A 25,571-nucleotide genomic window follows, 5' to 3' on the forward strand; every position below is an offset into this window, starting at 1 on the left:
CAATTTTACAGGAATTTGGTACCTAGTTTTTTCCACATTGTCCAATCTCTCTGTGCCTTAATAAAGTCTACCCAACCAGACCCACTGAACAAATGACAAAAGCCGTAAAGTTATAAATGCTTTAAAATATGCAACAGCCCAAGCTCCAGCATTAGGCCATCCTAACTATAAATAACCATTTTCACTCTTTGCTCCTGAAGATAGAAGATTCACCCTGAGCATATTAACTCAGAGACATGGTGACCCATATGGACCCATTGGCTATTCTGCACCCGGAGTTAGATTTCTAACCAAATGCAGATTCAGTCACTTGCTGCTCAACAGACAATAAATCATGGGGCAAGGTTTCATTGAGCAGAAAGATACTTTATTCAGAAAAGCCAGTGATCTGAGGAAAGGTGGACTTGTATCCATGACAGTTCTACTCAGCCATGACCATCTTTAAAGGGAAACAATCTCAGTTAATCGTTAAGGCAGGAAGTCACGGTCATTTTTCCATTGTTGCAAGCCTGCTGACTTCCTATTTTCTCCAAAACACTGTCTTGCTTGAGTGACCCACCTGCAACCAGAGATTCTCTTGCCCATGTGGTCCACCTGCATTTTAATAATGGGAAGCTAGGGGAGGAAAGTCAGTCATTCTTAAACCAAATTTTTTTTGGCTACACCATTGGGCATGCAGGGTTTTGTTCCCCAACCAGGGGTCGAACCCATGCCCCCTGCACTGGGAGCGTAGAGTATTAGCCGCTGGACTGCCAGGGAAGTCCCTGGAGTATAACTCTTCACATAATTTGTCCTCACCTGAGTTTCCTTCCAATGGGGCAGTCTCTGTATTTTCGTTAGAAATAAGTACAAGAAGGTGCTTCTAATATGCCCATAATAATTTATTTCTTCCTCTGGTTGCTGCTTACTTTGTGGTACTTTGTTCATGAAAATTCATCTTGCTCACACTTATGGAGCATGCACTTATAATTATGTATAGCATACTTTTAAAAGTTTACCGAAAATTGCACAATGGTCCAGTCACTTTCTCCACAAGCAATAAATACAGTGCTTTAGATGCCTCCACCTTCACACTCTACCGAGGCTCACAGTGTCCCTTGCACCAGCAGATCCGCCAGGGCATGGAGGGATTCCATGCAGCATCTACTTCCTGTGGTTAAGATGACTCAGCACCAGGGATGTTTATGTCAAGAGTCTGGGAAGTGGAGGCTGGTGGCTGGTGGCTGGTGGCTGGTGGCTGTTGATGATTGTTCCCTGCCAGGCTGTGTTGGATCCCGTATCCAAAGTATGTGAGAAATCCTAGAAGGGAGATGAGACGATGAGAAGGAAATGTAGGTGCTCTCCTCACTTCCAAATGCCCAGTAGACCTTCTATGGCATCTGATACAGTGTGGGGAGAAATAGTAGGAAGATGTTGGGTTCAGTCATTCGAGAAACCTCTTTATCCCAGAAAGCAACTTACCAATGGCATTCCAGATGCCAAACAGGGCCCAGGTCCCAGAGGTCGTCTGCATCATCAGGTAAATGTTCACGAAGATGCTGACCAGTGGGAGGACAGGCAGAGCAGGGACCTGTGGGCAGAGGCAGCTCATCCCTGAACACAGCCCAGGTGTCTTAAAGGGGACCCCTACCCCACGTGGGTAGGAGGCTCCTGTCCTCCTCGGGCTGTGCATTCAGTGCCTACTGAGATTGTGTATGCAAAGCCCTGAGGGTGGATCAGGGAAGAGTCCATTGGTTTCAGTAACTCCCCTCATTCCCTGTCCAGGAAAGGACATTTTGCCATCAAAGGACACAGACCTCATTCACCCAAGGAGGACACTTTGGACACATCAGCTCACTTACCCTGAATGGAAGAGGAGAGGGGTCCTGGGGCTGCCTCCAAATGATGACCGTGACCCCAGTGATGAACAACAGCAGCAGCACAGCCACTGTTGTGAGCACGGGGTCTCCAGAGAACACCTGGCTGGGCCATTGGGCCAGAATCAGGCTCAGGACAATCAGCAGGAGAACTGCAAGGGTCAAGGAGGAGGAGAACAGGCTGGACCCAGAAGACAAAGACGTCAGGACCTTGGGTCACATCCCTCCCTGAAACCACCAGTATCAGGAAGGGTCATCATATCTGCAAGACTCCTCCACTGACAAAACACACACTCTCACTCCATCCTGTCAGTTTCAAAATATGACCAAAGAGACGTCCCAGTGCTCACCAAGCAGGAAGGCACATCTATAGACCATCTGGGTGGATTTCTGGGTAGGGCTGCTGCTCACAGGCAACCACAGACTCTTGAAAGTCTTTGAGCTTCCTGCTTCAGGTTCAGAGTCCAGAGGATTTTCCTTGACTAGAGGCTTCATCTGAATTTTGTCTTCTGTTTTCTCATTCTTGCTTAAATTCCAGTCTGGCTGGTATCTGAATTAGAGATATTATAGGAATATTAACAGCAGTCCCTACTCATTCAAAAACAGATATCCTAATGCATCACTTTCCTGCCTTAAGCAGAGCAGGACTTTAGAAGGCTGAAGGAGGTGGCGGGTGGGGGGTAGGGGGGTGGGAGGGTGAGGGGGGTGTGAGGCCAAGATGGCAGAGGAATAGGACGGGGAGACCACTTTCTCCACCACAAATCCATTGAAAGAACATTTGAACTCTGAGCAAACTCCACAGAACAAATTCTGAACATTGGCAGAGGCCACCAGCCACCCAGAAAAGCAGCCCATTGTCTTCAAAAGGAGGTAGGACAAAATATAAAAGATAAAAAGAGAGACAAAATAGGGACAGAGATCCGTCCCGGGAAGGGGTTCTAAAAAGAGAAGTTTCCAAACACCAGGAAACCCTCTCACTGGCGGGTCTGGGGGAGTTTTGGAATCTCAGAGGGCAACAAAACCAGGAGGAAAAATAAATAAAACCCACATGTTACGTCCCTAATGGCAACTCCCAGAGGAGAAGTACCCCAGACGCTTTTCTCCACCACCAGCAAGCAGGGACTGAATGGGGATGAGCTGGCTGCCTTGCTTAGGGTAAGGACCATGCCTGAATGCCTTGAGGGCAATCTGAGGGAGCTAACATGAGACGGAAACCTAAACTGTGGAATAGCCAGAGAGAGAGAGGGAAAAAAGAGAGAGAGAGAGAACTATCCCTCGAAAAGCCCAAACCTAAGGCACTGCCAGCCTGCTCACAGAACAAAGGACTGAGCGAATACCAGAGGAGAGCTCTGGTATTCAGACCGGCCATCCCCAGCTGGAGGCAGGTGGGGGGCAGCCAGAGCCGGAGAGGGGCAATCTCGGCCCCAGAGAGGGCATCCCCTATCAAACTGCAAAGAGGCTTCCAGTTTCTAACCAAGACTTCCTGAGATTCTCGGAGGGTAACATCTGCCGGGAGGGTCGCAGCCAGAGATCAGCTCCCCAGAAAAGGCACACCACCCACCGGAGATGGGCGTGCCTGAGAAACCAAGCGTCTGGAACTGGGGAGGTGATAAGATGCACCGCACATTAGGACAGTGTGCTCTCCAAGCACCTGGTCTCCTGAGCTGCTCGGATCATGGAAGGGCACAAACGCAGGCCCAACAGAGTCTGTGCTTTTGTGGAATACCTGAGAACCTGAACCTGAGAAGTGCATGCAACCCAGGGCCTGCTCCCTGCAGAGCAACCTGAAGCCTGAGCAGTGTAGACTGGGAAAGCACACACGCCATGAGCAGGGGCAAACTCTGTGTGGCCGAGACACTGTGAGCACGCCCCACACACCTCTGTGATATTTGTTTGCAATGTTCCTCCCTCCCCACAGCACCACTGAACAAGTGAGCCTAAACAAGAGACCACCTTCGCCCCCTTGTGTCAGGTCAGAAATTAGACACTGAAGAGACCTGCAAACAGAAGAAGCCAAATAAACACAGGGAACCGCTTTGGAAGTGACAGGTGCAACAGATTAAAATCCCTGTTGTTAACACTGACTACATTGGAAGGGGCCTACAGATCTTGAGAAATATAAGCTGGAACAGGGAACTACCTGAAACTGAACTGACCCTACACTGCCTGCAACAGCTCCAGAGAAACTCCTAGATAGATATATGTTTACTATTACCATTCTTTTTAATTAAAGATTTTTTTTTCCTTTTTTAAAATTCCTCTACGGTGAAGTCGCTCAGTTGTGTCCAACTCTTTACGACCCATTGGGCTCTAGCCTACCAGGCTCTACTGTCTATGGGATTTTCCAGGCAAATAGTCCTGGAGTGGATTGCCATTTCCTTCTCCAGGGATCTTCCCAACCCAGGGATCGAACCTGGGTCTCCCGCATTGTAGACAGACGCTTTACCATCTGAGCCACCAAGGAAGTCACTTAAATTCCTCTATTACTCCTTTAATATTCATTTTTACAAATTACTATTACATTGCAAAAAAACACAAACCCTATTTTGAAAACAAACTTCATATATATATTTCTTATATATTTTGTGATTTTTTAAAATGATATTGTATTTTTGAGAGTCTAACCTCTACTCTAGATTTTTAATCTTTGCTTTATGGTATTTGTTATCAATTTTGTACATTTAAGAATCCAATCTTCAGTACCCATTTTTACTTAGGAGTGTGATTATTGGCTTGATTACACTTTCCCCCTTTTGACTCTCCATTTTCTCCCCCAGGTCACCTCTATCTCCTCTCTCCCCCTTCTCTTCTCAACCCAACTCTGTAAATCTCTGTGTGTGTTCCAGGATGCTGAGAACACTTAGGGAACAGAATACAGCCTAGATCTATCTCTCTCCTCTTGATTCCCCCCTTTCTCCTCCTGCTCACCTGTATTTCCTTCCTCCCTCTCCTCTTCTCTGTGTAACTCTGTGAAGCTCTCTGAGGGTTCCAGACTGTGGAGAGCACATAGGGAATTGTTTACTGGCTAGCTTGCTCTCTCCCCTTTTGATTGCCCCCTCTTTTCCTCCTGGTCATCTCATCTCCCTCCTCCCTCTTCTCGTCTCCATGTAACTCTGTGAACCTCTCTGGGTGTCCCTCACTGTGGAGAATGTTTCCACCATTAACCTAGAAGTTTTATCATCAGTGCTGTATGGATGGAGAAGTCCTGAGGCTACTGTAAGAAGAAGACTGAAAACCAGAGGCGGGAGACTTAAGCCCAAAACTTGAGAACACCAGAGAACTCCTGACTCCAGGGAACATTCATTGATAAGAGATCATCCAAAAGCCTCCATACGTACACTGAAACCAAGCACCACCCACGAGCCAATAAGTTCCAGAACAAGACATACCACGTATGTTCTCCAGCAACGCGGGAACATAGCCCTGAGCTTCAGTATACAGGCTACCCAAAGTCACACCAAACCCACAGACTTCTCAAAACTCACTACTGGACACTTCATTACACTCCAGAGAGAAGACATCCAGCTCCACCCACCAGAACACCGACACAACTTCCCTAACCAAGAAACCCTGACAAGCTGCATGTCCAAGACCACCCACAGAGAGGAATCTCCACAATAAAGAGGAACCACAAACTGCCAGAATACAGAAAGGCCACCCCAAACACAGCAACCTAATTAAGATGAAAAGGCAGAGAAATACTCAGCAGGTAAAGGAACATGATAAAAGCCCACCAAACGAAACCAAAGAGGAGGAAATAGGGAGTCTCCCTGAAAAAGAATTCAGAAAAGTGATAGTAAAAATGAACCAAAATCTTGAAAATAAAATGGAGTTACAGATAAATAGCCTGGAGACAAGGATTGAGAAGATGCAAGAAATGTGTAACAAGGACCTAGAAGAAATGAAAAAGAGTCACTCAATAATGAATAATGCAATAAATGAGATCAAAAACACTCTGAGGGAACCCACAGTAGTTTAAAGGAGGCAGAAGATAGGATAAGTGAGGTAGAAGATAGAATGGTAGAAATATATGAAGCACAGCGGAAAAAAGAATTAAAAGAAATGAGGACAACCTCAGGGACCTCTGGGATAATGTGAAATTCCCCAACATTTGAATCATAGGAGTTCCAGAAGAGACAAAAAGAAAGGCCATGAGAAAATACTTAAAGAGATAATAGTTGAAAAATTCCCTAAAATGGATAAAGAAATAGTCACCCAATTCCAAGAATCCCAGAGAGTCCCAAACAGGATAAACCCAAGGTGAAACATCCCAAGACACATATTAATCAAATTAACAAAGATCCAACACAAAAAATAAATATTAAAAACAGCAAGTGAAAAACAACAAATAATACACAAGGGGATTCCCGTAAGAATAACAGCTGATCTTTCAATAGAAACTCTCCAGGCCAGACGGGAATGGCCTGAAGGACATACTTAAACTGATGAAAGAGAAAAACCTACAACCCATATGACTGCACCCAGGAAGGATCTCATTCAAATAGGAAGGAGAAATCAAAAGCTTTACAGACAAGCAAAAGCTGAGAGAATTCAGCACCACCAAAGCAGCTCTCCAACAGATGCTAAAGGATCTTCTCTAGACAGGAAACACAGAAACGATTTATAAACTCGAACCCCAAACAACAAAGTAAATGGCAACGGGATCATACTTATCAATAATTACCTTAAATATAAATGGGTTGAATGTCCCAGCCAAAAGACAAAGACTGGCTGAATGGATACAAAAAGAAGACCTCTATATATGCTGTCTAAAATAGACCCACCTCAAAACAAGGGACATATACAGACTGAAAGTGAAGGGCTGGGAAAAGATATTTCACGCAAATGGAAACCAAAAACAAAAAAACGCACAGGAGTAGAGATATTTATATCAGATAAAAAAGACTTTAAAACACAGGCTGTGAAAAGAGACGAAGAAGGATGCTACATAATGATCGAAGGGTCAATCCAAGAAAAAGACATAACAATTATAAATATATACGCATCCAACATAGGAGCACCTCACTATGTAAGGCAAATGCTAACACGTATGAAAGGGGAAATTAAGAGTAACACAATAATGGTGGGAGACCTTAATACCCCACTCACACCTATGGATAGATCAACTAAACAGAAAATTAACAAGGAAGCACAAACTTTAAATGACACAATGGACTAGTTAGGCCTAATTGATATCTATAGGACATTTCACCCCAAAACAAGGAATTTCACCCTTTTCTCAAGTGCACACAGAACCTTCTTGAGGATAGAATACATCCTCGGTCATATATCTAGCATTGGTAAATTCAAACAAATTGAAATCATTCTAAGTATCTTTTCTGACCACAATGCAGTAAGATTAGATGTCAGATACAGGAAAAAAAATTTTTTTAATTCCAACATATAGAGGCTAAACAATACGCTTCTGAATAACCAACAAATCATAGAAAAAATAAAAAAGGAATCAAAATATGCATAGAAATGAATGAAAATGAAATCACAACAACCCCAAACCTGTGGGACACTGTAAAAGCAGTGCTAAGGGGAAGGTTCATAACAATACAGGCTCACCTCAAGAAACAAGAAAAAAGTCAAATAAATAACCTAACTCTCCACCTAAAGCAACTAGAAAAGGAAGAAATGAAGAACTCCAGGGTTAGTAGAAGGAAAGAAATCTTAAAAATTAAGGCAGAAATAAATGCAAAAGAAACAAAGGAGATCATAGCCAAAATCAACAAAGCTAAAAGCTGGTTCTTTGAGAAGATAAATAACAGTGACAAACATTAGCCAGACTCATCAAGAAACAAAGGGAGAAGAATCAAATCAACACAATTAGAAATGAAAATGGAGAAGTCACTGCAGACAATACAGAAATACAAAGGATCATAAGAGACTACTATCAGCAACTATATGCCAATAAAATGGACAACTTGGAAGAAATGGGAAAATTCTTAGAAAAGTATAACTTTCCAAAACTGAACCAGGAAGAAATAGAAAATCTTAGCAGACCCATCACAAGCACTGAAATCGAAACTGTAAAAAGAAATCTTCCAGCAAACAAAAGTCCAGATTGCTTCACAGCTGAATTCTATCAAAAATTTAAAGAAGAGCTAACACCTATCCTACTCAAAATCTTCCAGAAAAGTGAAGAGGAAGGTAAATTTCCAAACTCATTCTATGAGGCCACCATCACCCTAATACCAAAATGAGACAAAGATGCCACGAAAAAAGAAAACTACAGGCCAATATCACTGATGAACATAGATGCAAAAATCCTTAACAAAATGCTAGCAAACAGAATCCAACAACATATTAAAAAAATCATACATCATGATCAAGTGGGCTTTATCTCAAGAATGCAAGGATTCTTTAATATCCACAAATCAATCAATGTAATACACCACATTAACAAATTAAAAGATAAAAACCATATGATTGTCTCAATAGATTTAGAGAAAACCTTTGACAAAATTCAACATCCATTTATGATTAAAAAAAAAGACTCTCCAGAAAATAGAAAGAGAACTTGCATACCTCAACATAATAAAAGCTATATATGACAAACCCACAGCAAACATTATCTTCAACAGGGAAAAATTGAAAGCATTTCCCCTAAAGTCAGGAACAAGGCAAGGGTGCCCATTCTCACCACTACTATTCAACATAGTTTTGGAAATTTTGGCCATGGCAATCAGAGCAGAAAAAGAAATAAAAGGAATCCAGATTGGAAAAGAAGTAAAACTCTCACTGTTTGCAGATGACATGATCCTATACATAGAAAACCTAAAGACTCTACCAGAAAATTAGTAGTGCTAATCAATGAATATGCTGAAGTTGCAGGGAATAAAATTAACAAACAAAAATCCCTTGCATTGCTATACTCTAACAGTGAGAAAACAGAAAGAGAAATTAAGGAAACAATTCCATTCACCATTGCAATGAAAAGAATAAAATACTTAGGAATATATCTACCTAAAGAAACAAAAGACCTATATATAGAACATTAAAAAAAAAAAAACACTGATGAAAGAAATCAAAGAAGACACAAATAGATGGAGAAATATACCATGTTCATGGATTGGAAGAATCAATATAGTGAGAATGAGTATACTACCCAAAGCAATCTATAGATTCAATGCAATCCCTAAAAGCTACCAACAGTATTTTTTACAGAACTAGAACAAATAATTTCACAATTATTTTGTATAGAAATACAAAAACTTCGAATAGCCAAAGCAATCCTCAGAAAGAAGAATGGAACTGGAGGAATTGACCTGCCTGCCTTCAGACTATACTACAAAGCTACAGTCATCAAGATTGTATGGTACTGGCACAAAGACAGAAATATAGGTCAATGGAACAAAATGGAAAGCCCAGAGATAAATCCACGCACCTATGGACACCTTATCTTTGACAAAGGAGGCAAGACTATACAATGGAGAAAAGACAATCTCTTCAACAACTGATGCTAGGGAAACTGTTCAACCACTAGTAAAAGAAAGAAACTAGAACACTTTCTAACACCATACACAAAAATAAACTCAAAATGGATTAAAGATCTAAATGTAAGACCAGAAAGTATAAAACTCCTAGAGGAGAACATAGGCAAAAAAAACTCTCCGACATAAATCATGGCAGGATCCTCTATGACCCACCTCACAGAGTAATGGAAACAAAAGCAAAAATAAACAAATGGGACCTAATTAAACTTAAAAGCTTTGCACAACAAAGGAAACTATAAGCAAGGTGAAAAGACAGCCTTCAGAATGGGAGAAAAGAATGGCAAACAAACAACTGATAAAGAATTAATCTCAAAAATGTACAAGCAGCTCCTGCAGCTCAATTCCAGAAATGTAAATGGCCCAATCAAAAAGTGGATCAAAAAACTAAACAGACATTTCTCCAAAGAAGACATAGAGATGGCTAACAAACACATGAAAAGATGGTCAACCCCACTCATTATCAGAGAAATGCAAATCAAAACCACAATGAAGTACCAACTCACGCTGGCCAGAATGGCTACTATTCAGAAGTCTACAAGCCATAAATGCTGGAGAGGGTGTGGAGAAAAGAGAACCCTCTTACACTGCTGGTGGGAATGCAAACTAGTACAGCTACTATGGAGAACAGTGTGGAGATTCCTTAAAATACTGGAAATAAAACTGCCATATGACCCAGCAATCCCACAGCTGGGCATATACACCGAGGAAACCAGAATTGAAAGAGATGCATGTATCCCAATGTTCTTCGCAGCACTGTTTACAATAGCCAGGACATGGAAGCAACCTAGATGTCCATCAGCAGACGAATGGATAAGAAAGCAGCGGTACATATACACAATGGAATATTACTCACCCATTAAAAAGAATACATTTGAATCAGTTCTAATGAGGTGGGTGAAGCTGGAGCCTATTATACAGAGTGAAGTAAGGCAGAAAGAAAAACACCAATAAGTATACTAATACATATATATGGAACTTAGAAAGAAGGTAACAATAACCCTATATATGAGACAGCAAAAGAGACACAGATGTATAGCACAGTCTTTTGCACTCTGTGGGAGAAGGTGAGGGTGGGATGATCTGAGAGAATAGCATTGAAACATGTATATTATCATATGTGAAACAGATCACCAGTCTAGGTTCGATGCATGAGACAAGGTGCTCAGGGCTGGTGCACTGGGATGACCCAGAGGGATGGGATGGGGAGGGTGGTGGGAGGGGAATTCAGGATAGGGAATACGTGTAAACCCATGGCTGATTCATGTCAATGTATGGCAAAGACCACTCCAATATTGTAAACTAATTAGCCTCCAATTAAAAAAAAAAAAAACCTGAAGAGGACAAACTGCCATTTAGTCTTTAGGAATGAAAGAGCCCCAGTCATGGTGCAGTGGAGTCTCACCTGAGGACAAGGACAAAAAGCGCCACCAAGGAGTAAACCAGCAGGTGTCCAATCGACATGAGGTCCACCAGATTACTGAACTCAAAGAGCAACGCCATGATCCCTAGAATGAGGGCACAAACGAGGTGGGGGTCGGCATGGAGAAACCACTGGATGTACCCAGATAAGCAAAGGGATCAGAGGAGGAGTGAATTCTCTTGCTCACCTGCGAGAATTCCAGAGGACACGGTGGCCATGATGGGGATCTTCGTGCGGGCATGGGTTCGGGCAAGTCCTTGGAAAAGGAGCCCATCCTCTGTCATTTCCTGGATCAACTGAAGCACGGGGAACAAGGAGCTCTGCAGTCTGGAAGGGACGGTGGGAACATGGGTGGGGATGTTGAGAAGCAGGAGAGACCAGGGCTCTGGCTCCCTAGTCTACCTGGTAAGGGGTCTTCCCCTCTCGTCTCTCAATCCCAAGGGCTGAAACACCTGAGCATCTGACAGTTCATGGAGAGAAGGCCTTGACACTGACCTGTATAAAAGAAAACAGAGGATGCCAATAGCCACGACATATCCAGCAGGGCCCCACCCAACATGGATGAAAGCCTGCGGAAAGGGGCTGTCAGGCTGAATCTGGTAGTAGGGCACCATGAGGGTGAGAGTCGCCGAGACACCAAAATACGCCAGAAAGCAGATGAAGACCGTGCTCATGACGCTGATGGGGATGGAGCGATGAGGATTTGGGGCTTCTTCCCCTGCAGGGTGGGTGAACATCTCAGCTTAGGAAAACACTGATGGCACAGCACAAAATCCACTTTCCTCTAAACTTTCAAGAGCTTTAAAAAATCTTCTATCAACCCCTATGCCCAGGGGCAGCCCAATCCCCTGATGGGGCACAAAATGACCAGTTACCTTTAGTGACAATGTCATCAAAACCCACAAACGAGTAGAAACATAGAGCTGCGCCATGGAGAATTCCATCATAGTCGAAGGGCACAAACCCTCCAGAACCCAGAGGGCCCAAGCTACAGTGAGAGAAGGAGCAAGAAAGATCATGAGGGAGGTGTGTTCAGTCATCTCTGCTGGACTTCACAGTTAATACCACAAGCCCTGGGCTCCAGGACCTCGTTATCCAGATCCACCAGCCCAGGTCTCTTTAGTCCCTGCCAGATTCCCAGCTCTGCACCAGCTCCAACAAGCACGACAAGGACCAGGAGCACCCTCCTGACCTATAGATGTCACCGGAGTTAGAGGTGTTCAATGTGTAGTCCTGTTCTGTGAGCTTCCAGTTGTGCAAGTCTCCCTTAATGAAGCCAGAGAGGATGATGAAGCTGAGAACCAAAAGGTTGATGCCTGTGGATATTTTTCCAACCAGGACTGACTCACGAGCTACCAGAACCAGTACTCCTGTGGGAAAGATGGAATATGAGACATTCCAAGATAGCCAAATCAAATCCATAGACACAGAAAGCAGACTAGTAGTTTCCAGAGGTTAGGGGGCTGTGAGATTAAGATGGATAGTCTGTCTTTGCTCGGTGGGTACCGGGTGTCCTATTGCTGCGATGAAAATGTCTGAAGCTAGATGAAGGTGATTGTTATACGTATTGACCGTAAGTACCACTGAATTGCATATTTTAACATGGTTAGTTTCTTACTGTGGCCATTATCATATAATATGGGCTCAGTCACTGGTCGTGTCAAACCCCTTGAGACACACGGACTGTAGCCTGCCAGGCTCCTATGTCCATGGAGTTTTCCAGGCAAGATTACTGGAGTGGGTTGCCATTTCCTACTCCAGTCACATAATATACACATCTATCAAATCATCATGATGTTCACCTTCAGCTTGCATAATGTTGTATGTCAATTATATATCAATAAGGCTAAGGAAAAATAATAAAATGGCTAATTTTATGCTATGTTAATTTCCTCCTAATTGAAAAATGTCTCAGTACAGAGGAAGAAACTTGTCACTTTAAGTAAATAATTCTCAGCTGGGGGTGATCTGTGTTCCCAAGGGACATTTGGCAATGTCTGGAGACATCCCGATTGGCACATTTTGGGAAATATGAGTCACAGATGTTTAGTGAATGAATTCCAAAGATGCTACACACCTGACAGTGATTGATTAAGAAAATCCTGCAGTGCACACATCAGCCCCCAACACCAAAGGCTGTTTCAGCCTGGAAGGTCAGTAATGCCGAGGGTGGGAAACAACAGTCTACATCTTGACTTACTGTCTTTCGTATCACAGACCCTAATTTCTAGTTCCCACAGTTCTGCCTCCTCATGCCTTTCCCACCCTAGTTCCCCCACCACCCCACGTCACAGTCTTCCCATCCTAACTTGGATCCCTGCCTCACCCGTGAGCAACAGCACCAGGGACAGGGCGACAAAGTCTGGATACTTGGCCAGATAGTATGGCATATATGAAGAGAAAATTCCCTCTAAGACATAAAGATGTGGTTCCCAATCAGGCTGTCGAAGGTGATGCTCCAGGCCCTGGCCACACTGCCTGTGACTGCAGCAGAATAAGAAGGAACATTCATTGACAAATATAAATTGGAACCCCCCTCCCCCATACACCAAGACCCCTTCGTGGATCACAGCATTGTCGTGGTGAAGGGCGAGCATAGCTCAATAAAACTATGACCCATGCCATGCGGGAGCACTCAAGATGGATGGGTCACAGTGAAGAGTTCTGACAAAACATGGGCCCTGGAAAAGGAAATGGAAACCCACTCCAGTATTCTTGCCAGGAGGACCCCATGGACAGCATGAAAAGGCAAAAAGGTATGATGACCGAAGAGGAGCCTTCCAGATCAGAAGGTGTCCAACATGGGAAAGATTGAAGATAAAAGGAGAAGGGGCAGCAGAGGATGAAATGGTTGGACAGCATCACTGACTCAGTGAACATGAGTTTGAGCAAATTCCAGGAGAGAGTGGAGGACAGAGGAGCCTGGCGTGCTGTAGCCCATGGGGTTGCAAAGAGTTGGACACAATTTAATGATGGAAAAACAACAACAAATTCACAAAGTCATGTATGTTGGGGAAAAAATACAAAATACCAAATCTCAGAGAGCTTCTTTTCATGGGGTGGGGAAAATAGACCCAGATAATTCTAAAATAGGTTAACTATTTAATGTCAGTGGGAAATCAAAGTTATGCAAGAAACAAGGAAAGTGGGAGCAAGTTGCCTGGGTGATGAGGATTAAAATTTTAGTTCAAAGGCTAATGGAAACTCTATGAAGGCAACCGCTAAGCAGAGACTTCAGTATGGTGAGGGGATAAGCCTGTGGGCCATGCCTCCCTCTCACCCACTCCCTACAGTGCCCGTTCCTCTGGGTTCTTGGTCCATCACTTAAGGAAAGCAGGGGAGAGCTGAGAATGAAGTTGTGGACTTTTCCTGATGTTATTTCCCTCTCCCCTCACGGAGTGGATGACACAGTTCTCATGCACAACCGAAGACCTAAACGCCCACTCCTGGTCTCCCAGACTTCAGCCCCACACCTACCCCCCACCCATCCTCTCACCAACGACATAGGACAGTATGAGGTTCCAGGCAGTGACGAAAGCCCACAGTTCTCCCACGCTGATGTAGCTGTAGAGATATGCAGAACCGGTCCACGAAACCCGTGTCCCAAACTCAGCATAGCAGAGCCCAGACAACACAGAAGACACAGCGGCCACCAAGAAGGAGATGATGATTGCTGGCCCAGCGATGAACATGGCCACTTCTCCCACCAGGATGTACATGCCAACCCCCACGGTGCTGGCCACACCAAAGGCCACCAGCTTCAGGGTGTTCAGAGGAGCCGTGGGACTCTCAGAATCTTTGGCGGGCTCCAGGAGCCGCCTGCGGACCAGCTTCTGACCAAACTGGTGGAGATCCTGACACCGCATCCTGGATGGAGTTGAGGAGCTGTGATCTGCTGAGGAAACAAGACACGAAGCCATCAGCAAGGTCCACCCACCCTTGGCCCTGGGAGTCCAATTCCACGGAGCAGTGGAGCGATGAGGGGCAGGTGGTAAAGGACACTTGGGACAAGGTCTCCATCTATGAGCTTTGGTTTCTTCAAACCCAAAGAAATCTCACATGTTTCAAAGTTACTGGAAAGGCTTTTTAAAGAGAAGTGATGTGGAGAGGATTAGGCCTCCCTCAAAATGTGCCACTTGGAATATGGATTGTTTGGTGTGTGTATATGCTCACTCTGTCTGACTCTTTGAGACCCCTTGGACTGCAGCCTGCCAGGCTCCCCTGTTGTGGGATTCTCCAGGCAAGAATGCTGGAGTGGGTTGCCATGATCTCTTCCAGGTGATCTTCCCAACCCGGCAATCAAACCTGAGTCTCCTGTGTCTCCCACATTGGCAGGTGGACTCTTTACCACTGAGACCCCTGGGAGATCCCTGGATTGTCTGGAGCTGAAGGCAGTTAAGACCTGCAGACTCAGGAAACACTTTCTGTCTCTCCCTTAACTGCTCAAATATAGATGTACAAGCACAAACATACATCCACTTATTGTGCCTCAATATATAGACTTTTTTTAAAAAAATTGAAGTTTTTTGGCAACTGTTAGTTGTCAGATGATGGTTAGTAATTTTTCTTTTTACAAATATAGTGTCCTAAAATTACAGAATCTGAAGGAGTAAGGAATCCTGGAACCTGGCAGGCCATAGTCAAAGGGATTGCAAAGAGTCAGACAAGACTGAGCGACTAAACAACAACAACAGGATTGGCGAAGCTTGGGTTCCCCCTGAGAGTTGGGAGAAGTTAGAAGGGGGTCATTTAGAATGTCAGGAGAGTTAACCTCAGTCCTTTTACCTATGTTGTGGCAACTAAGATCTAATTGTAAGATAGCATTATAATCTAGAGACCCAAGTTTTAGGCCACTTTCCAACCCCCAACTTAAATAAAGTCTCGACATTGTTAAAGCAAACTTGAGTTTTCCTTTTCTTGGCCCATCTGGCTTTTGAAGGGAATCCTCCCGGGTTGAGCTTCCCTGGGGGCTCAGACAGTAAAGAATCCGCCTGCAGTGTAGAAGGCAAAGATTCGATCCCTGGGTGGGGAAGATGCCCTGGAGAAGGCAATGGAAACCCACTCTAGTATCCTTGCCTGGAGAATCCCATGGACAGAGGAGCCTGGCAGGCTACAGTCCACAGGGTCACCGAGTTGCACATGATTTAGTGACTAAACAATAGCTACAACAAAGTGGGAGCAATTTGATGGCTGTGGTGGTAGGTGCTGTGCCTTGATTCAAGGCGTGATTCTCCCAAAGTTGATGAGGAACCTCTTCTTGGGTGAGGGACAGACTGGGTGTTGTTGTTTAGGCAGAATGAGAGAAATGGGGAGAAGGGCAAGAAAATGATAACTGGGGCTCCTTTTTTGAGCAGACCTAGGTTAAACTCTGTAGGTCTTGGAAAGAGAACAAAGCAGAGAGTGAGAACAAGTTTTCCTGTGAGAGAGAGAGAGTCAGAAGTCTTCAGCCAGCAGTTTGGAGAAAACTTCAGTTTACCTTGAAATCCTGGGTTTCAGGCCCAAATGATCTCAGAGAGAGAGAGAGAGCCGTGAGTGCTGGCTTAGTTCTCTGCCCAAGAATTGGGCTCGAGTACGCTGTAAGAAAACCAGGACCCCTAGTCGCCAGTACATCGGGGGCTAGAAGCTAGAGACAAAGTTATCCTGGCTCTAGTAACCAGTTTAAAAAAAAAAAAAAAAAGAAGCATTTCTCCAGGAGGCAAAAACTAAAAATATGGTAAAGGTTTATTAGTAGAGACACAGCGCAGTTGTGTGGGAGCACACAGAGGAACAGTTTCTTTAGTTAAGACAGAAGCCAGGCAGAGCTCACACCCAAGAGAAAGGCTGTGGGTGTCCTCCCAAAGGAGGAGGAGCCACATAAAGAGACTGTTAAATCGTCTATGCAGGGCAGTTCTTCCCGTCTTTGTTTACCTTGGCCAATTACCTGGCTTCTTTTTCCACACCTGCCCTGCCTTAGGACCCTCCCTGACAGGTGTGTGAAGCTATTTTTCTAGATGGATTCCAGCACACAGGCCTGTGAGGGCCTGGACATCACCTACTGTGAGATGGCACCCCCTCCTTTTTGCCCCACAAGGAGACTTTCTGCACATGTGTGGTGTCCCAAAGATAGAAAATATGTGACCTCTTGACCTTTTACACACACAGGGTTTAGCCCCTTTCTGTCCCTGCCATGATTGTTATAGTAACACGTCCACAGCAGGCAAAGTCCAGTTATTTACCCTGTTCCTGGCATTTCCATCTCCAAGTGCAAACAGAAGTCTAGTGTAAATATCTAGCCTAGACCTCACCTGCCTCGTTCCTCAAGAAACGTAAACAGAAGGTAGTTGTAGATGTAGTTTTTCTCCTGTTCATCTACCCTTCATGTGTCTTCTTTGCAGGCTCTAGACAGAGAACCTAGGAGGATAGAGGACAAGATTATCTGCCCCAAGAGCAATAAAGTTTAAATGCTTCTACAATATGATGAGGGTTCCCTGGTGGCTCAGATGTAAAGAATCTGCCTGCAACGCAGGTGTTCCCAGTTCAATCTCTGGGTCAGGAAGATCTCCTGGAGAAAGGAATGGCAACCCACTCCAATATTCTCACCTGTGTAATCCCATGGTTAGAGGAGCCTTGCAGGATATAGTCCATAGGGTCACAAAAGAGCCAGACACAACTGAGTGACTAAACAACAACAAATATATATATATCAGTTCAGTTCAGTTCAGTCACTCAGTCGTGTCTGACTCTTTGTAACCCCATGAATCGCAGCACGCCAGGTCTCCCTGTCCATCACCAACTCCCAGAGTTCACTTAGACTCACGTCCATCGAGTCCGTGATGCCATCCAGCCATCTCATCCTCTGTCGTCCCCTTCTCCTGCCCCCAATCTCTCCCAGCATCAGAGTCTTTTCCAATGAGTCAACTCTTCCCATGAGGTGGCCAAAGTACTGGGGTTTCAGCTTTAGCATCATTCCTTCCAAAGAAATCCCAGGGCTAATCTCCTTCAGAATGGACTGGTTGGATCTCCTTGCAGTCCAAGGGACTCTCAAGAGTCTTCTCCAACACCACACTTCAAAAGCATCAATTCTGCGGCGCTCAGCCTTCTTCATAGTCCAACTCTCACATCCATACATGACCACAGGAAAAACCATAGCCTTCACTAGACGGACCTTAGTCAGCAAAGTAATGTCTCTGCTTTTGAATATGCTATCTAGGTTGGTCATAACTTTTCTTCCAAGGAATAAGCGTCTTTTAATTTCATGGCTGCAATCACCATCTGCAGTGATTTTGGAGCCGAAAAAAATAGTCTGACATTGTTTCCACTGTTTCCCCATCTATTTCCCATGAAGTGATGGGATAAGATGCCATGATACACATACATATATATTCATACATGCATACAATGGAATGAAACTCAGCCATGAAAAATGTAACAATGATACTTGCAGCAGTATAGACTTAGAGCTTATCATAGTTAGTGAAGAAAGTCAGAAAGAGAAAGAATAATACCATATGATACCACTTATATGTGGAATCTAAAATACAATTGAAATGAACTTATCTATGAAACAGAAAGAGACTCACAGATATAGAGACCACACATATGATAGCCAAGAGAGAGGGAGAAGGAAGGACTGGGAGTTTGGGATTAGCACATGCACACTATTCTATATAGATAAACAACAAGGTCCTACTGTATAGCACAGGGAACTATAATCAATATCTTGTGATAAATGTCACTGAAAAGAATATATCAATATATATGTATATCTGAGTCACTTTGCTGTACAGAAGAAATTATCTCAACTGTAAATCAACTATACTTCAATAAAATGAAAAGAATATAGTTCAAATTGAAGAAGCCAACAAGTGAGAGTCTAAATTAAAAAAAATAAGACATCTAAAATAGGCATTAGGGATTCAGTAGTAAGGAGCACTTCCTTCTTTCACAACAGCAGGACATTTGGAATCCAACCCACATATATTATACTGAAAAAAATTCCACATTGGTTTTAAAACATTTGACTTTTTAAACAAGTGTAATATAAAAGGAGAAAACATACAGAGTTTAAAATAATGTAAGGACAAAGACTTAAGCCATGAGAAAGGCATGTCTGATATCACCTTGTATAGAATTTTCTTGTTTAGTCATGCAGTCATGTCAGACTCTTTTGTGGCCCCATGGACTGTAACATGACAGGTTCCTCTGTCCATGGGGTTTCCCAGGCAAGAATACTGGAGAGGGTTGCCATTTCCTCCTTTAGGGGATCTTCCTGTCCCAGAGGTCAAACCCGGGTCTCCTGCATTGGCAGGCAGATTCTTTACCACTGAGGCACCAGGGAAGCCCAGTAGACAACCCTAACTGACAGGCACTCTCTTCCTGTTATGATTCATGAGAGAGCCACTCAGGTCCACCTCTGCTGCTTTCTCCCCACCCTCTCCTCTTTCCAACATAATTTCCCATGTTTTTAATTCATCTCACGGTGACTGCGGTAACTGTCAGAGGTATGCTCACATTCCTGTTCTTTTCCCTTTTTCATTCAACAGTTACCCTGTGTCTCCAAGTGAGTGTCCTGATCATTATCCCTTCCCTAACTTCCCAGCCCTCTGACCTCTATCTCTCAAATACTAACACTTTTCATTTTTGTGTACTTCCTAAAGTGTCTGAAATTATTACTCAATTCTATATCCATTGCTGAATTTGGGTGCTTTGTATTTACATTATATGTGAACATTTTACATTGATGTTGAGTTCACTGTGGCCTGTGACTCACAGTTGATAACCAGCCCCTCCCCCGCCCCTCCTCCCCTCCCCACCCCAGTCTTCAGCATGTTAGTCCTCCCATCTGTACCTCCTCTTCCTGCCTCTTTTCTGTCTCAGATGGAAACACTTCTTCATCACACTCTGTCTCTCTCTTGCCTTCTGCCCCCTCCCCCATGCATCCTGTTTTTGACATGAACTCATCACTGTGCCTTAGACCAGTGGGTTTCCTGTTTTGGTTGCATTTGGAAACCAATCCAAATCCCTAAGCCAGGCTAGCCCTGACAGAATGGAAACTAAATCACAGGGCAATCGAGAAAATGTCATGTGACCTGGGAAGAGGATGAAGCAATTCTCAATCATGGTATCATCAAAGATATGAGGGGACCCTCTTGGGAACACACATACACACACACCACGAGTTTTCTCCATTATCTTGTAAAAGGAAGGAGTCTAGAAATAAATGTAGTTTTTTCATGTTTGTTGATATTCTTACTTTTTGACTTCCCTGGTGGCACAGTGGATGAGAATCCACCAGCCAATGCAGGGCATATAGATTCGATTCCTGGTCTGGGAAGATTTCACGTGTATGGAGCAACTAAGCCTGTGCTCCACAACTACTGAGCCTGTGCTCCACAATAAGAGAAGCAACCGCAAGAAGCATGCACACCAAAGCAAAGAGCAGCCCCCTCACCACAATCAGAGAGAAAGCCCACGCACAGCAACTAAAACCTAGTGCAGCCAACATTTTAACGTTTTTTTAGAAATCAAATGTTTTGTAAAAATTGCCAGTGAAACTATCTTTTCTGTGTTGAGAGTTTTCTTATCACTGATTTAACCTCCTTACATGTTTGTTATACGTATTGTTTATTTTATTCTGATTTTGTCTTGATATGTTGGATGCTTCTAAAAATTTGGTCTGTTTCTTCTAGGTTATCCAATTTGTTGGCATATAGTTTTTCATAGCAATTTCTTATAAGACTGTGTATATTTAAACTACTATTTATAATATCTCCTCCTTTCTGATTTTATTCGAGTGTTCTCTTTTTAAATTTTTAAAAAAAATTATTTATTTTAATTGGAGGCTAGTTACTTTCCATTATTGTAGTGGTTTTTGCCATACATTGACATGAGTCAGCCACGGGTGTATTGCTTTACAATGTTGTGTTAGTTTCTGCAACAGAAAGAAGTGAATCAGCTTTGTTGCTGTTTAGTCACACAGTCGTGTCTGACTCTGTGCCACGCCAGGAACTGTAGCCTGCCAGGCTCTTCTGTCCATGGGATTCTCCAGGCAAGAATACTAGAGTGGGTTGTTATTTCCTTCTCCAAAGAATCTTCCCAACCCAGGGATCAAACCGGCATCTCCTGCATTGGCAGGTGGATCCTTTACTGCTGAGCCACAAGGGAAGGAAGCCCAGTGAATAGCTATATGTATACATATGTCCCCTCCCTGCTGGGCCTCCCTCCCACCCCGTCCCCCAACCCAACCCTCTAGGGCAACTCAGAGCTGCAAGCTGAGGTGCCTGTGCTTTATGCAGGTTCCTATTAGCTATCTGTTTTGCACATGTAGTGTATACATGTCAATCCTAATCTCCCAGTTTGTTCAACCGTCTCCTTCCCCCACTGGGTCCACATGTCAATGAGCTATCACCTCACAGAAGTCAGAATGGTCAGCATTGGAAAATCTACAAACAATAAATGCTGGAAGGGATGCAGAGAGAAGGGAACTCTTCTGCACTGTTGGTGGGAAAGTAAACTGACACAGCCACTATGGAGACCAGGATGGACATTCCTTAACAGTCTAGGAATAAAACTACCATACAACCTGGCAATCCACTACTGGGCATAAACCCTGAAAAAACCAAAGTCAAATCAAACCAAATCACAAAGATACATGTACGTGAATGTTCTTTGCAGTGCTGTTTACAACAGGCAGGACATGGAAGCAACCTGGATGTCTACAGCCAGATGAATGGATAAAGAAGATGTGGTACATACACATAACGAAACGTCACTCAGCCATAAAAAGGAAAGAATCTCAGTCACTTGTAGTGAGGTAAATGAACCTAGAGTCTGTTATACAGAGTGAAGAAACTCAGAAAGAGAAAAACAGATATTGTATATCATGCATATGTATGGCATCTAAAAAAATAGGACAGATCAACCTATTTGTAGGGAAGGAATGGAGATGCAGATGTAAGAACAGACTTGTGGACACAGTTGAGGGAGGAGAGGGTAGGACGAACTGAGAGAGGAGCACTGACATTTATACACGATTGTGTGTGAAACAGACAGCTCGTGGAAGCCACTGTAGAACACGGGGAGCTCAGTCTGGAGCTCTGTGGTGACCTAGAGGGATGGGGACATACACATATAGTTATGACTGAGCCTCCTTGTTTTAAGCAGAAACCAGCACAACACTGTAAATCAATTATTCTCCAACTAAAAAAACTTTGTAAAAATTAAAAAAATAAAGTATTATTAAATTTGTGGAGAAAAAGAAAAAGGGAAAACAGATGGCCTCCCAAGTGCCTGAAGGGAGGGAGGAATAATCTTCATTCTGAATCAGAAATGAGAGACTTTGTTTTCAATGTTCGGGACATAGAATGTCTCCCCATCACACTTGCTCTGCGGGGCTAGGCTGACTCAGTGAACACCAGTTAAGGTCAGGCGGCTTCTGTCCATGTTACTCTAAAGTTCAAGTTGAGTATTATGGTTGAGGGTAAGCATTCAAAGAGTCAGGAAGCTATAATTTGCATCTTGGCCCCATGAACACCTCTCTGCCCTTGTACAAGTCATATACTTCTCTGGACATGCGTTTCCTTCTTGGTCAAATGCTTCTGATGAACCTTTAAGCCCTCTCGTTAGGAACATAAAATGCTGCAGTTGCTGTGGATAAAGTATGGTGGCTCCTCCTAAAAACCAAAACTGAAATTACCATCCTGGTTGGGCAATCCCACTTTTCAGTGTACACCAAAAAGAACGGAAACTGAGGTCACAGGAGACATTTGCACACCCAGGTTTGTAGCAGCTTGGTTCACAATAGCTGAAAGATGAAAGCAGCCCAAATGGCCATCCTCGAAAAACAGATGAATAGAAAGTGATGTGTGCCTACAGAGGAATATTATTCAGGAGTAAAAAGACAGGAAATTCTGACCCATGCTACAACAGGGACAATACCCTTGAGGACAAGAGACTTGAGGACAATATGCTAAATGATAAAAAGCCAGTCTCCAAAAGACAAATACTATGTGGTTCACTTCTATGAAGTACCTGATATAGTCAAATTTACAGAGACAGAAATAGATTGGTGGTTTACTACGGCCTGGGTGAGAGGAAAAATACTGAGTCATTGGTAAATGAAAATCCGGTTTCAGTTTTACAAGATGAAAAGAGTTCTGCAAATTGGTGTCACAGCTGTGTAAATTCACCCAATATTGCTGAACAGTTCATTCAAAAATAGTGAAGATGGCAAATTTATGTGTATTTTACTACAATTTAAAAAAAAATGATGCCAGTGATAAACAGGAGAGCCAGCTTCACAGAGTTGCTGAGTGTACAAAACTCCAAGGTAACTTAACATGAAGCACCAATGAGTCGTCCTCAGCGAAATTCTCAGCTCCTAGATGAGGCATCAGCAGACATGGAGGGCAGAAAGAGACAGGAGACTGAAGGCAGTGGTACCCAAATCACAAACTCTATGTGAGGGTCATCTGAGTGTTGAGTGAGCACCAGTCTAAAACCGGTCGAAGAGCCTTTGGACATAGATCGCATCTCTCCCAGCCCCTCCTCTTCTCACACAAACACAACAGCTCCCAGCTCCTTCTACTTTCATCTGGAAAATGCGTCTCTCCACCCTCAAGCTGGAGCCGGGCTGACCCCTGCACTCTGGGATTGCAGAGGTCTCTTTGGGAGGATGTGAACTCAGCACCCAGTCTCCTATCGAAGAGGGTGACCCGAGACTTACTGGATCCTTGGAGCAGAGCCTGGAGCACTGGGTCAGTCAGGGGGGCTGAGGTTAAGTCGTGCAGCGCAGGAGCTGACCTTTGTCCAAAAACCAAAGAAGGAAGTCCCTGAGCAGAGAAGACAACTGTTAACCCCTGGGTAGTTGGGGTCGGGAGGAGGCTGAGGGGACCGGAAGCTTCTGCAAAGTTCCTGTCAGCCCTTAACATGTCTGTGGTTACCGTCACGGGATTTTCAAAGATGTTTTTAAACTGGGGTAATGTACAAATGACATCTCCCTCATAGCCCAGTCGGTAAAGAATCTGCCTGCATGCGGGAGACCAGGTCCGATTCCTGAGTTGGGAAGATCCTCTGGAGAAGGGATAGGCTACCTACTCCAGTATTCTCACCTGGAGAATCCCATACACAGAGGAACCTGGCAAGCTAAAGTGCATGGGATCGCAAGAGTCAGACATGACTTAGTGAATAAACCACCACCAAAAGGCAGAGGAACCAGAGATCAAATCGCCAACATCCGCTGGATCATGGAAAAAACAAGAGAGTTTCAGAAAAACATCTATTTCTGCTTTATTGACTATGCCAAAGCCTTTGACTGTGTGGATCACAATCAACTGTGGAAAATTCTGAAAGAGATGGGAATACCAGACCACCTGACCGGCCTCTTGAGAAATCTGTACGCAAGTCAGGAAGCAACAATTAGAACTGGACATGGAACAACAGACTGGTTCCAAATAGGAAAAGGAGTACGTCAAGGCTGTTATTGTCACCCTGCTTATTTAACTTCTATGCAGAGTACATCGTGAGAAACGCTGGATTGGATGAAACACAAGCTGAAATCAAGATTGCCGGGAGAAGTATCAATAACCTCAGATATGCAGATGATACCACCCTTATGGCAGAAAGTGAAGAGGAGCTAAAAAGCCTCTTGATGAAAGTGAAAGAGGAGAGTGAAAAAGTTGGCTTAAAGCTCAACATTCAGAAAACGATCATGACATCCTGTCCCATCACTTCATGGGAAATAGATGGGGAAACAGTAGAAACAGTATCAGACTTAATTTTGGGGGGCTCCAAAATCACTGCAGATGGTGACTGCAGCCATGAAATTAAAAGACGCTTACTCCTTGGAAGAAAAGTTATGACCAACCTAGAAAGCATATTCAAAAGCAGAGACATTACTTTGCCGACTAAGGTCTGTCTAGTCAAGGCAATGGTTTTTCCTGTAGTCATGTATGGATGTGACAGTTGGACTGTGAAGAAGGCTGAGCGCCGAAGAATTGATACTTTTGAAGTGTGGTGTTGGAGAAGACTCTTGAGAGTCCCTTGGACTGCAAAGAGATCCAACCAGTCCATTCTGAAGGAGATCAACCCTGGGATTTCTTTGGAAGGAATGATGCTAAAGCTGAAGCTCCAGTACTTTGGCCACCTCGTGCGTAGAGTTCACTCATTGGAAAAGACTCTGGTGCTGGGAGAAATTGGGGGCAGGAGGAGAAGGGGACAACAGGATTAGATGGCTGGAAGGCATCGTGGACTCTATAGATATGAGTCTTGTGAACTCCGTGAGATGGTGATGGACAGGGAGGCCTGGCATGCTGAGATTTATGGGGTCGCAGAGTGGGAAACGACTGAGCGACTGAACTGAACTGAACTGAATGTACAAATAACAGGAAATTGACCATTTAAACCCTCTTTAAGTAATCAGTTCAGTCGTGTCATAACCAAAAGCAGAGTCCGGCTGCTGGCTCCTCAAAAGCCATTAAGCATACTGGAGAGTGGAATACAGGTTGGTGGAAGGAAAGTCTGCTTTATTTTGAATGCCAGCAATGGGCAGGAGGGGGGTTATACCACTGCCAAAGGTCAACTCCCCTGCCCACCCCAACAAGTAGACAGTAACAGCTTCAACGGGTTTCCCTGGTAGTTCACCTAGTAAAGATTCCACCCACAGCGAAGGAGATACCACTTCGACTTCTGGGTCAGGTGGACCGCCTGGAGAAGGAATAGGCTAGCCACTCCAGTATCCTTGGGTTTCCCTGGTGGCTCAAACAATGAAGAATCTGCCTGAAGTGCAGAAGCCTTGGGTTCAAACCCTAGGTTGGG

At 44.0% G+C, this 25,571-nt stretch overlaps 1 protein-coding gene across 1 annotated transcript; it reads right to left on the minus strand.

Annotated features, from left to right (window-relative positions):
• On the minus strand, positions 346–23,619 carry LOC102170417 (cationic amino acid transporter 3). The gene is given in 13 exon segments (XM_018063023.1): positions 346–1,299; positions 1,462–1,570; positions 1,842–2,008; positions 2,207–2,406; positions 10,761–10,863; positions 10,966–11,105; positions 11,274–11,496; positions 11,654–11,766; positions 11,971–12,148; positions 13,105–13,197; positions 13,200–13,262; positions 14,275–14,673; positions 23,482–23,619. Coding segments are annotated over 12 exon segments (1,902 nt in total). The 5' UTR covers positions 14,645–14,673; positions 23,482–23,619; the 3' UTR covers positions 346–1,156.

This window comes from Capra hircus, chromosome 18 (genome assembly GCF_001704415.2).
Source record: "Capra hircus breed San Clemente chromosome 18, ASM170441v1, whole genome shotgun sequence".
Lineage (NCBI taxonomy): Eukaryota > Metazoa > Chordata > Mammalia > Artiodactyla > Bovidae > Capra > Capra hircus.